Genomic DNA, 12064 nt, shown 5'->3' with positions numbered 1-12064 from the left:
GTATGAAGACATGAATGGTGTGACTCTGCTTTGTGTACAAACAGAGACATGAAAAATTGTGCTCTATACGTGTAATATTAATTGAATCACATTCTCCTATAAGAGATTAGAATAAATAATTTTTTTTAAAAAAATCAAGAGCCTTTCCAAAGGAATGTTTTCATCAAATAGTCATAAAAATGTAGAGTAGCAACCAGGGCTTGGAAGGGTCTCTTTAATATTTAAAAGTAGTGTAACAAAGCTCTTCAGTTAGTACTTCCCAATCTAAGGCATTCAGGAGTGATTCAGAATATCTTTGCAAGTAAGGTATTCCTTCTAAATTAAAAATAATCTAACCAAGACTTTCTTGTTCTAAAAACTAAACCACAACAAAATGTTGTTTTAGTTGACTTTTCATTACTGTGACAAAATACCTGAAATAATCAACTTAGAAGAAGAAAGGGCTTATTTTGGCTCACAATTCAGAGGTTTCAATTCATAATTGCTTGGCATGTTGTTTTGGGCCTGTAGCAGCACACTATGACAGGAACATGTGATAGAAGAAGTCTGCTCACCTCATGGCAGCCAGATAACAAAATAAAGAGAGAGAGAGAGAGAGAGAGAGAGAGAGAGAGAGAGAGAGGGGAAGAAGAGGCTGACATTCCAATATCTCCTTCAAGGGTCCACCTCCAGTGACGTATTTTCCTTCCACTAGACCTCTCCTCCTAAAGGTTCCACCGCCTCCCAATACCACCACAGGCTGCAGACCAAGCATTCAATACCTGGACCTTTTTTGGGGGGGGGGGGGGGGCGGTGAGGACATACTCCAGATCCAAACTATAGCAAAAGTGACACAGTCTGTTCCTACTTATTTAGACAGAAAAATGTCCTCAATGAAAAAGTAAAGTTCAAAGCGTATATTAAGCATAATGCATAAGGCATGAAATTCCTTGCAAATGTAGACAGAGAAAATCTTTATAGTTTCTTTAACTCTTAGTTGAAAACAATAAAATTTCCCCATTAAATGTGGAGAAGAGGTCATTCTAAAGGAACTAAAAACTCCTTTACAAAACATAAGCAAAACTTTTTGTTTCAAAATATGTTTTTCCTTGCTTTTATATTAGTTGTCACTGCTATATAATAAATGACACCAAACTTCCGTGACTTAAAAAACAATAAACATTGGCAAATTCATAGTTTCTGAAATCTGAAGTCTGGGAGTGCCTTAGCTGGGTGGTCTGGCTCGGGATCTCTCATGAGGTGGCATCCAGATGTTGGCCTGGGCTGCTGTCCTCTGCGTGATGGCGTGGGGTGAGGGAGCTGCCTTCACGTTGACTCATTCCTGCGCCGGGGCAAGTTGGTGCTGGCTGTTGGCAGACGGTCTTCACCCCTTTCAACATGGACTCTCCATTGGACGCTGATGTTTCCTGATGACACAGCAACTGGTTTCTTCCAAAGTGAGAGATCTGAAAAAGAACAAGAGAGCAGCAACCAGGTCTTCGATGACACAGCACTGGAAACTCAGTGGTGACTTTCCACAATACCCTATTCATTCACAGGTCAACCTCACTCAGTAATGGAGGGGACTCACAAGGCATGGATATGGGGAGGGAGCAATCACTGGGGCCATCTTGGACACTGGCTAGCACACTGCTTGAAACTAAAATCAGACCTCATTGTTGGGCCTAAAATACCATTAACTACAAAACGTCTTCATTTCATTTTACAATAAGGAAGGAAAAAAATGGCCAGTATTGGGAGACTCTACAAATAGTCCTGGACTACCAAAGGGTATACCTTCCGTGTAGGGGTAAATGAGAAATCCACTCTTCAAAAGTAAGCAGAATTCTTACAAATCTCACTGACAGTGTTGAAGGTGGAGAAAAGGTTCCCTGGAAAAAGGTTCCCTGAAGACGAAGAGGTAGGGCCACCCACCGAAGAGACATTTTAATAGAACTATCTGAAAATGCTCTTCTCAGAAACTTGATTTGAATCCAGGCTGCATACAATTGTAAGACAAATTCCAATTTTAGAGAATGATAAAACGTGGGAAAATCTGCGTCTTAAAAAATCACAAAAATACAGTCAGTCATATCAGCGAAGACTTAGGGGAAAATGTCCAGAAATAGATTCGAGTCAGCATTCCTCAGGGCAAGATTATGAAAATGGAGTCTTGTGAAAAAAGAACAGAATCTCGGCCCATCTGCTGTGTTCTACTGGCCAATACCGTGTCCTTTCTCATGTCATTTTCTTAGACTCAGCTAATTGCAGAAGCAGAAAGAGAGGAAAAGTAGAAAACTGATCAAGGGAATCGTGTAGAATCATAGAAGTGGAATAAAATTTAAAGTAGACCCACTTATGTCCAAGTCTTTAATTGCTGTGTTATCTTAAGCAAATTGCTTTAGCTCTTAGGCCTCTAGTCAGTCGTATGACCTCAGGTAAGGTCAAGGCAATGGCTTACCTGCAGATTAAGAGCTAAGTATCACATATATGGAAAACCCAGCATAGCGCCTACAATGTGTGCTCAGCAGCGATGGCTATTAGTATGATGACCATCTATCAGTTTCTAAGTTCCTACTCCTTTTTGGAGACTTCTTTTTTAAGTCTCAGGCAATCATACCCAAGGAAGACTACCTTCCTCCTGTGTTCATTCAGTAATAAACATGAACATTGCTGAACTTCTGTCTTAATTGAACTGGACTCCTGGACTCCGGTGTTATTTCAGCTGCACAAGCTTGGTGGCCCTGCCTCCTTCCCAAAGGGCCGAGAGAGGAACCAGTCCTAGGGTGGGGCTGCCCTCCTCAGGCCATCACCAAGAGGATTCCAGCAAGACTCCATCCTGAGGAGGGAAGCAAACTTCCCCTTTGGAATAAGTGGCTCTTTGTTCTACAAATCTTTAGCAAGTATCTGCTAAGTTCCAGACTCAGGACCAGGTTGCAGCGGCACAGAGAGTAACAGAGCATGGTCAGTGAGTGCCCTTGAGAAGCTGGCCATCTGGTGGAAGAAAGAGTGGAGAGAATGAATCACGAGAGCCAAGCGCAAAGTCCCACAAGAGAGGTAGGAAGAGGTGTGTGGGGGGGGACCTGGGGACACGTACGGACTCCACCTGGAGAGATCAGGAAAGGCTGCGCCATGAAGGATACCCAGGGTTTTCCAAGGTAGATGACATCATCTGAGATTCAATATGTGACATTCGTTTGTTTCTCCCCATCACAAGCATGGAATCAGTCCAGATGTAAGACACAAGAGACCAATGGAGGTCAGAACGTCAGCTTTATTGCTGAGAAAGTCCATTGGATAACCTGATTTTAATGGCCAAAAGAACATGCCAAGAGGAGGAACCCAACGATCACTACCTGTTAGGTGACCAGGGCCAAAGTCAACAGTCGTAAACCATGCTGACAGCAGGTGCCCTGGAAGTGATACGATGGGAATGGCACTTTACCTCTGTGTCCTCCTCCCCAAAACCTATCCCCCACCTCCCCACTCATGGGACTTTCTACCAAACTCCTGGCCAGCACTCCTCAAAACTGTCAAGGTCATCAAAAAGAAGGCAGGCCTGGGAAACTGCCCCTGTCGAGGGGAGTCGGAGGAGCGATGAGGAAGGAAGGTGCAGCCGTATCCTGGGTGGGACCCTGAAACAGAAGGAAGGTGGGAGGTGAGATGGTGGACTTCAGTTAATAATCATGCCTCAGTACTGGCTCCATTGATTGCAATGAGCTCATCACACTAATGTAAGATGTCATTCATAGGGAAAGCCCAGAGCAGGTCATGCTTCTGTAATTTTGAAAGTGTTCTAGAACTAAATATCTAAAGATGATGCTATGGTTTGGATGTGATTCATCCCTGCCAAAATTCATGTTGGTATGCAGTTGCCACTGGGGTGGTACTGAGAGGCAGTGGGACTTTTAAGACATGTTCAGGTCATGAGGACTCTGCCTTCATGAGTGGATTAATGTAGTTATCATGGGACTGAGTTAATTTTCACAGGAGTGGGTTGTTATAAAGCAAGGTTGCCCCAGGTGTTTCACCCTACTTGCCCGTCCAATTTCCAGAAGAAGCATGAAGCCCTCACCAGAAATTAGGAAGACGATCACATCCTGCTCTCAGACTTCTGAGCTTCCAGGACCAATAGCCATGTAAACCTCTTTTCCTTATAATTCACCAAGACTCAGGTATTCTGTTATAGCCACCGAAAATGGACTAAGCATTAGAAAGAAAAAAAACTAGGGGAATGCCACATGCCCCAGTGCCCCACCTCCAGCCCATGCACACATAGACCTTACTGCAACTATGTGGGAACAGGAGCGCAGTTTCTCTGACCCAGGATTTCTGCCCAGAACAGCAAGGAGAAACTGGATTCTAGGATTTGAAGGCACTGACTGGCCCAACCATGGGCCACTGACTGTGACCTGCAATCAGGTTACTAAGACAGCCTCCACAGAGGGTCAGAGAAAAGGTGCAGAGGCCATGTGTATTTCCAGAGAGTCCCCATAGCAAAGCAGACATGGTGTGGCTGCTGGAGCTCAGCCTCATGAACCCAAAGCTTGGGTTGGCTGCTTTTTACCTATGCGACCTTGGCAGGCTGTTTGACCTGAATGCATCTCAGTTTTGTGATCTGTAAGAGTAATATCAACCTCAACAGGCTGAGAGAAGATCAGAGACTACAAGTAAAGTGGCTGGAAATAGTCACTTTACATGTAAGCTGTTACTATGGTTCACAGGAGAACATAAAATCAGGGGAATGATCAGGATGGCAGAGGATCCTGGGGGCGGGTTGGAAGCAGCCCAGGCCAAGGAGGAGCCTCCTGGGAACCCGTGGTCCCTGCTGTGGCTGCAGCCCAGGGCACATTCCAGGACAGGGGGTCGATCAGACTGGAGCAGAAGAGACAGGTTCCATCATGACAGACAATGAGCAGGGCTCTCAATCTTTCCAGGGGCAGAGGGGAACATGTTAGGCTAGGACAGCAGACTTTTTCTGGAAAAAGACCAGACAGTAAATATTGTAAGCTTTGTGGGAAAAAATCAAATGTCTCATGTAGGTACTTACCGAGGAAAATTTTCCCCAAGTGAAAGTGCATTTCCTAAAAACTATCTGGGATAGGTACTCCTGCACACCAGCTAGAGACTTGAAAACAACGGTTGAGTGAGTCCAACCCTATTGTGTAGCTCCATTGTCACCTCTCTGGATCCCCAACACATACACTTTATTCAAAGCATGGCTTAAAAACTGAGAGCAAAGCAGCCAAGGTAATTTGAGGAACTCTGGGGTCTCTATTTGTTAGCAAAATGCTCAGCACTCACCCAGGTGGGGGACAGTGCCTCAGACTTGCTACCTCCTACTCTGTCTTGGGAGTGTGACATTTTTTTTGGGGGGGGGAGGGCATGGCTCTTTTCAGTTAATTGCATGAAGGACTTACACTAGTCTGAGTTAAAAGCGGACCCCAACATGATACAAGCTGTGAGGTTTTTAAACTTGTGACAAGGGACAGAAGGGAAATTCTACTCATTGCAAGGAAATCCTCACTTAAGCTTCAGTGAGCCACAAGCACTTAAAACCCATGAACCTCCAGCTGATCATCCTTACCAGTCCAGTCTCTACCAGGAACTGGCATATGTTCTTGCGTTGGTCACCCTGTAGCTGAATTGCTTCTCCATATTCTGGATGCTCAATTACAGTACCATTGCAAGTGTCTTCCTAAACACCTTCACTAGGTTCTTTTTATTGTAACCATCAGCGATCCCTTGGACAGTAGTAAGGGTCTTCCTGCCGTTTCTCTGTTGAATTCTTCTATGGATATAATCCTCAGTGTCAGCAGGAAGCAGGTCAGCACCCTTACTTGCATCAGCAAAGGGGTCGAAAGAGTGGAGGTTCTCGATAGCGGACATACGAAAGGATTCCTTTTCCTCCGTAGAAACGGCCTGTGGAAGGTGGCTGCAGGAGAAGGCGGGAGACGGGGTCGGAGCATTGGGAAGTGAGGGGACTCTGAGTCCTCAGTGGCGGCTCCGTGACTGGGGCCGGGAATGTGACATTTTTAATGAAAATAAGATGAAAAGTCCCAGTCCTGATCCTCTGGTAGCAGGTGTGCACTTCAGACACTGGGGAGCTATCGCTGCATCGCCCTGATTTATACCACTCCAAGCAGCATGCCCCCTTTCTATTCCAAAAAAACCTTGCCAAGTTAAGGAACAATGAGAACATGCCTGGGCTGAAAGGTCTAGGTAAATATTACCCGGAAGGACACTGGCTTTCTCTTACGCACACTGGGAACAGGGACAAGTCAGTGTTACCTGTTGAAAGCCACTTTCTTGCATGTACACTGGAGCAGTTGCTGGTCAGAAAAACAAAATGCTGACGATCTCACTGCACCTGCAGTCTAACATAAAACCCCTCCCTGAGTGGGGACCGGCACAGAACTGAGGACACTGTGGAAGGAGCATGTCACTCATTCAGCTGGTTGCCTCTGGACAAAACACCATGAGGGAGAGGAGGCACTGCTTGGAAGGACCTGTACTAGATGGGGGTGCTGTTGTTGGCCCCTGGCCACTGAGCCTTCCTGAGCAGTCACTGATCTCCTGCAAGCTTTCCCCAGTAAACCATGCCTGCGGTGCTGTCTCTGGGCACTTCCTTGGGCTTTCCAGCAGCCTCTCCCACTGCCCTGGAACAATTGGCTCATGGACATGACAGAAGCCCACTTCCGAGATAACACACTCCCTCCCTTGATGAGGCCATTCATCTTCCATTCATGCGCCGGGGAACCTCATGCACCATTCACCTCTTAAGCATCCTGCCTCTTGATCCTGTTAACAACGCAACCAAATATCAACATGATGTTTCCAGAGGCACTCAAACCTTAGCAAGGGTCAGCTCATGTTACAGAGACAAGACCAGAGACGCCAGTTGTTGTCCAAGATCCACACTAAGTGGTGGTAGATGAGGCTGGACCCTCAGTGTCCCCAGACTGGGAATGACATGGTGGAGGCACCTGTCTCTTATCAGGCTGGCTGAATCCACAGGATGAATCTCCTTTATCCCAGCAGTCTCATGTCCTGCTCCTGAGGAAGTGAACATTACGTTGGGTGCACAGGACAGTGTGGTATATATATTCCACCTCCAGCAGCCTTTCCCTCACCACAGTGACTGTTTTGAACCATCCATGGTCACCCTGGTATCTGGCCTGTTGGAAGGGGTAAAGAAATTAAGGTGGCAGACATGACTATGACCATCTGTCAGGCCTCTCCAAGACTCCAGGTCCCGGCTGGAAGGTTTAAAAACCTCTTAATGACATACTTGTTTTCTTGTCCCAGCTGTTGCCATCGGCACCAGCCTGGTTCAAAGGCTTTACAACCCTGCGGTGATTTTTTGCACGAACAGAGGGCCCAGTGCTGCTTTTCAGCCCGTCAGCCCAGGAGCAGCCGCAGGGCAAGCGCAGATCCACCTTCAGCACCTCTGTACCTGCCCCTCGGAACAGCCGAGGGACCTGGTCACAATCCAGAGCCACAACACCAAAGATTTGGAAAATCCTCCCTCCTCAAGAAGATGACTTTGTAGCCAGCTGCCCTTTGGGAAGCAGAAGGATTCGAAGTGTTTACTTGGTATTGAAAAACAAAGACCTAAGTCTGGACAGAGGACTTGCTCAGCAGGCTCTGAGTGTGGCCCTGAGCATCCTGACCGTCAGTTAATGCATGAATTAAGGTGGCGCAGGGGGTCTGTCTTGAGAGCGTTTTCCTGGGTGGGCTTGGACCCCTTGCAGACAGAGGGGTGCAGTCAGATTCCTGAAGGACACCTGAGGTGAGTCCCCTGCCAGGGTCCCAGGCCATCCCTACACACACCACCCATTTAAGAGCCCGATTCAGAGACACTCTGGCCTCTTTTCCCTTTGTGTCTTTTCCTTGGCCTTGTGCTTGTTTAATGGGCTTCTTCCTAGAGCTAAAGGTGAGATCCCCGGGGAGAGATTTAGATTAATGAAAGAATGAATCAGCCAATCAATCAATCAGAGCAGGGCAGAGGGGAGCAAGGAAGGCAGGAGCCAATTACAGGGGTTTGGATCCCGAGAGGGGTTTTGAGCTGCGTGGCGCGAACACCTCCTCTGCGCTCCCCAGGGAATGCAGAGTATCTGGGCTCCCATGATTCAGAATGTCGCCCTGAGCTGTCCTGGCAGTTTCCAGGCCTGGTCTTTCCGTGGCCTCGCCTGCAGCTTGCAGCTCTGCCCATTTACTCCAGGGCACCTTCCATATCACCATGATATAAAAAAAAATCCAAAGAAACAACCGGACTGAGAAACCCTGAAATTATTCCACCACACCCCTGTCTTCCAGCTTCTCTTTAACTGGTTGATTTGGGGAGAAAGTGCTTTCAATCCACTTTGCCATTGAGGGAGACAAGCCTGTCATATTCATGTATTTTTTTTTTTTTTTAATCAATATCAAGCAGTCACTATGGACTGGTGGATGCCAGCTCGGGAACAGGGAGGAAGGTGGCTGAGTGGCTGCCCGGTCACTTCTCTTTGTGTCCCCAGCAGCTAAAACGTGCCATGCTAATCTGTTCCCAGACCTTCAGTCTCAGCCCCTCCCATGTCCCCTGGTTTCTTTCCTTTGGAGGACGCTTCTCCCGGGCTGGCTGTCTCCCCATCAACCTCCTCCTCCTGCTTACTGCAGGATTCATTGTCCCCGGCTGACTGGACAGCTTGAGGACAGAGAATGGAAGTGGTTCCCCCCTGATAGATTCATTGTAAGACTCCTTTGCGCTTCGAAGCGTCCCAGTGTGACCTAGGGAGCTGCTTGGGGCTACTTGGTCCTCAGGCCTAAGCCCACAGGCAGTGACTGCACCGCCCAGTTGCTGAGCCGAGAGAGGCCAGTCAGCCTGCTGCTCTGACCGGTGAGGGTCAAGCCAGGCCAGCTGGGAGCCCCCCCCATAACAATATCTACAGGCAGCGATGCCTCCAGCACTCCTTTTCCCAGAGCGGCAGCAACAGCGGTTAACCAGGCCTGCTGGGCCAGCGGCTTTCCTCTGGGAGAGAGAGGGGTGGCCATATGCTCAGCTTTTGTGTGCCTAACTCGCGGAGTCAGAGCATATGTGGAGGCAGCCCTGGAGACTCTGTCCACTTAGACAGCTTTGTCCGCCCAGTTAATTGGGAGCAGGAAGCCCTCATTCCATTCAGTGCGCTCCCGCACCCCCCTGTGCCAACCAGCCCCACGACTTGGCCAGCAGTGTCTTTATTGTCTGAAGGAGGTTGTGGGCCTTCCCCCAAAGCTTCCGGATGGGGAAGGCCAAACGTAACCGACTAAGAAGATGGGCTCACACCACCGTGCCAGTTTTGTCATGGAAAAAAAGCATTCCCCGACAGAGTGATAAATACTCAGTAGAAACTGGTGGTGATGCCCGAGGATTTGTCTTTAGGAGATGGTAGACCGGGCTACCTGTGAGAGAGGCCCTGACTCCCTAGAGCCTAGTGGATGCTTAGATGGACCAACTCGCTCTTGGGTTGCTTTTAGAATCCTACGATTTTAAGGGAGAAACAGCAACAACAACAAAAAGAAGGCAAAGTGCCAAAATGTAACAATTATAATAGAATTTTAGGTGCCTTTTTTCTTTCCTCCTACTGGATACATTCTCCAGTGTTCTAGGGCCAGCACTTACTACCATTATAATCAGACAGAAGACACCGTGTCCTAACACTGTGTGTGCCTGAGTCTACACCACGCAAATGAACGAACTCAGTGGCAGGTTCTTGTCAGGTGGGATCGGGTGGAGGGGAGACAGGCATCCTGGTAAAGATTTTTCTTTTGCAAAGAACTCAGTGGGAATGTTTATAAAAAGAAAAAGCAAGTGTTCACACACCTGGCTGTGGTGGTGCTCGCCTGTAATCCCAGCAGCTCAGAAGGCTGAGTCAGGAGGATCACAAGTTCAAAGTGAGCTTCCACAAATTAGGGAGATCCTGTATCAAATTAAAATATTAAAAGGGCTGGGGATGTGGTTTAGTGATTAAGTGCCCCTGGGTTTAATCCCTGGCACATACACGTGCGAGCGCCTGAGCACGTGTACACACACACACACACAAGCACACACACACACAGGCACACACACACACACACAGTGGGGGGGGGAGAAAGAGAGAAAGTCTGTACATGCAGGAGCTGTGCACCTCAGAACACACCTCAACCCACCGCAGCAGGCTCTTAGAAGCAGAGGAGCCACCAGCACATCATAAATCCAGTTCAGAAACCTCCTTAGAAACTTGGGTACTTAATTCCATTGAGATCTATCCTCACCACCACCCAGGAAGGGAGCAAGACTGGAAGAGAAGAAAAGTTGAAGGGGCTTCCTCTGGCCCACTTGATTCAGTGTCTCTGGCCTGGAAAAGTGGTCAATGTCAGCAATGTTTTGGGGACTTGCCCCAGTCTGGGTTAGCTAATCAGTTTGTTAAACTGAAGCTGCTCTGAGCACAGATTGGGAGTAGGGGAGAGGGGAACTTTGTAGGTAAATATATGACCGGGCATGCTTAAAATAGGAACACACAGGTGCTGGGGCCCTAGTGCTGAGGAAGCTAATGAGAAGTTACCCTCTTGCCAGTTTCCAGCATTGATCTTTCAAGGTATATACTAGACAAAAGAATATTCAGGTACTGATTCCACTCAGCATATATTATATACAAATTTATCTCTTTATTCCAACCTTCTCCTAGGGGCTTTCTTATACTGCAAATTAAATATCCCAGATTCTCTTGCAACTAGTGTTTCCTAGACAGTCAAGAATTCCACCTACATGCCCTTATGAAGCCTTGATAGGAACTGGGTTAAGTGGGGGTGAGGCAGGGCTCACAGGTGGGTTTGTAACCAGCAGGCTGAGTGGTGGCTTTTGATCCCTGGATTGTAGCTGGAACACTATGTTCTTGCAATCACCATTTGCAATGGCTACTTCCTGCTCTTTGGGGTACAGTGGGGGGGGGATCCTGGAGCCCTGCAGCTGGCAGAGCTGGTTCCCCATCTGAAGGGGAAGCTCCTGTCCATCACAGTGCTGAGAAAACAAATCTTCCCCTCTTCCTTTAGTGAGCTCAAAAAATAAAGCACTTCTCCTGGGAGCACGCTGGGCTTTGGAAGACTTTATTTAATCTATGATATCTACTTTGTAATATTTATCTAGTCTATTAAATCCATATCATTTATTCATCTGGATGCTCCCAAGAGAACTTTGCTCTTAGATTAAATGAAAATTGCAGATCTTCACGTTTTTCCATATAGAGTAGTGTATTTGACCAGTGAAGACATCTTGTCAGCAGTGAGCCAGGTATGGATAAATACCAAATCAGCTCAGGGGACACGTGGCTCTTAAGTGAATCGAGGCTTTTAAACCTGGGGCTCAACTGGCCTTGCTTTTAAAATACACCCTCCACTCAGTGTACCTCTGGGTCCCTCCAGGGACTCTTCCTACATACCACTTATTCATCTGGATGATCCCAAGACAGAAATCACTCCCTTGATGCCTGGCTCTTGAAAGCATCATAACTCTGAGGCCACTTGACCTGCATCATATTATGCCAACTGAATATGATGTGTAGCTGTCCCTGTGCCAGAGGCCAACCTCCAAGGGCTCATGGGGCCCCAAGACCTGTCCCTTTAGATTCCCTTCCCGTGGAATTCTCAAGCTGCCAGAGGCAGATATTTCCATTCATCTCCTGATGATGCAAAGAAACAAACACAACCACCACAACAAAATTCAAATCCAGGCAGAGTTAAATAACCTCAGCCCAGGTCCAGAATCTTTAAATTCCTCAGTGGCTCCCACTTCCCTCAGGATAAAGTCTCTGTGGCTTAATACGAAGGAGAAGACCTCCATCCAGCCTCACCCCACCACCACCTCTCCTGCAGGCTCCAACCCTGCAGAGCCCTGCACTTTGCTGTACCTGGTGTTGAGGATACAGCAATGAACGAGCAGACCCAGTCCTGCCTGCCCAGAGCTTACGGCTCAGCGAGGCAGCGAAGAAACACGTTTAAACAGGCCGGAATCGATGCTATGACAGGTGAGGTGACAGAATAAGAACAGGGGGTGTCAGGACCTGATAACATCAGAGTTCTCCTGAGAAAC

The 12064-nt window shown here is 47.6% G+C and overlaps 1 protein-coding gene and 1 pseudogene across 2 annotated transcripts in view; both read right to left on the bottom strand.

The window, feature by feature from the left end:
- Nucleotides 1-1014: 1014 nt before the first annotated feature.
- PPP1R14C (protein phosphatase 1 regulatory inhibitor subunit 14C) overlaps nucleotides 1015-12064 on the bottom strand; it is a 114984-nt gene continuing 103934 nt past the window's right edge. The window contains exon 4 of the mRNA XM_081295233.1: nucleotides 1015-1445. Coding sequence (XP_081151359.1) covers nucleotides 1233-1445 — 213 coding nt within the window. The 3' untranslated portion in view covers nucleotides 1015-1232. The remainder of the gene's footprint in view (nucleotides 1446-12064) is intronic.
- Nucleotides 5532-7421, bottom strand: LOC308649666 (eukaryotic translation initiation factor 1-like; annotated as a pseudogene). The gene has a single exon. The product of its transcript is annotated as a eukaryotic translation initiation factor 1-like (transcript).

This window comes from Spermophilus citellus (assembly GCF_964194105.1).
Source record: "Spermophilus citellus genome assembly, chromosome: 5".
NCBI classification, from domain to species: Eukaryota; Metazoa; Chordata; class Mammalia; order Rodentia; family Sciuridae; genus Spermophilus; species Spermophilus citellus.
The sequence above is the reverse complement of the archived record's forward strand: the minus strand, read 5'-3'. Positions and strand labels throughout refer to the sequence as shown.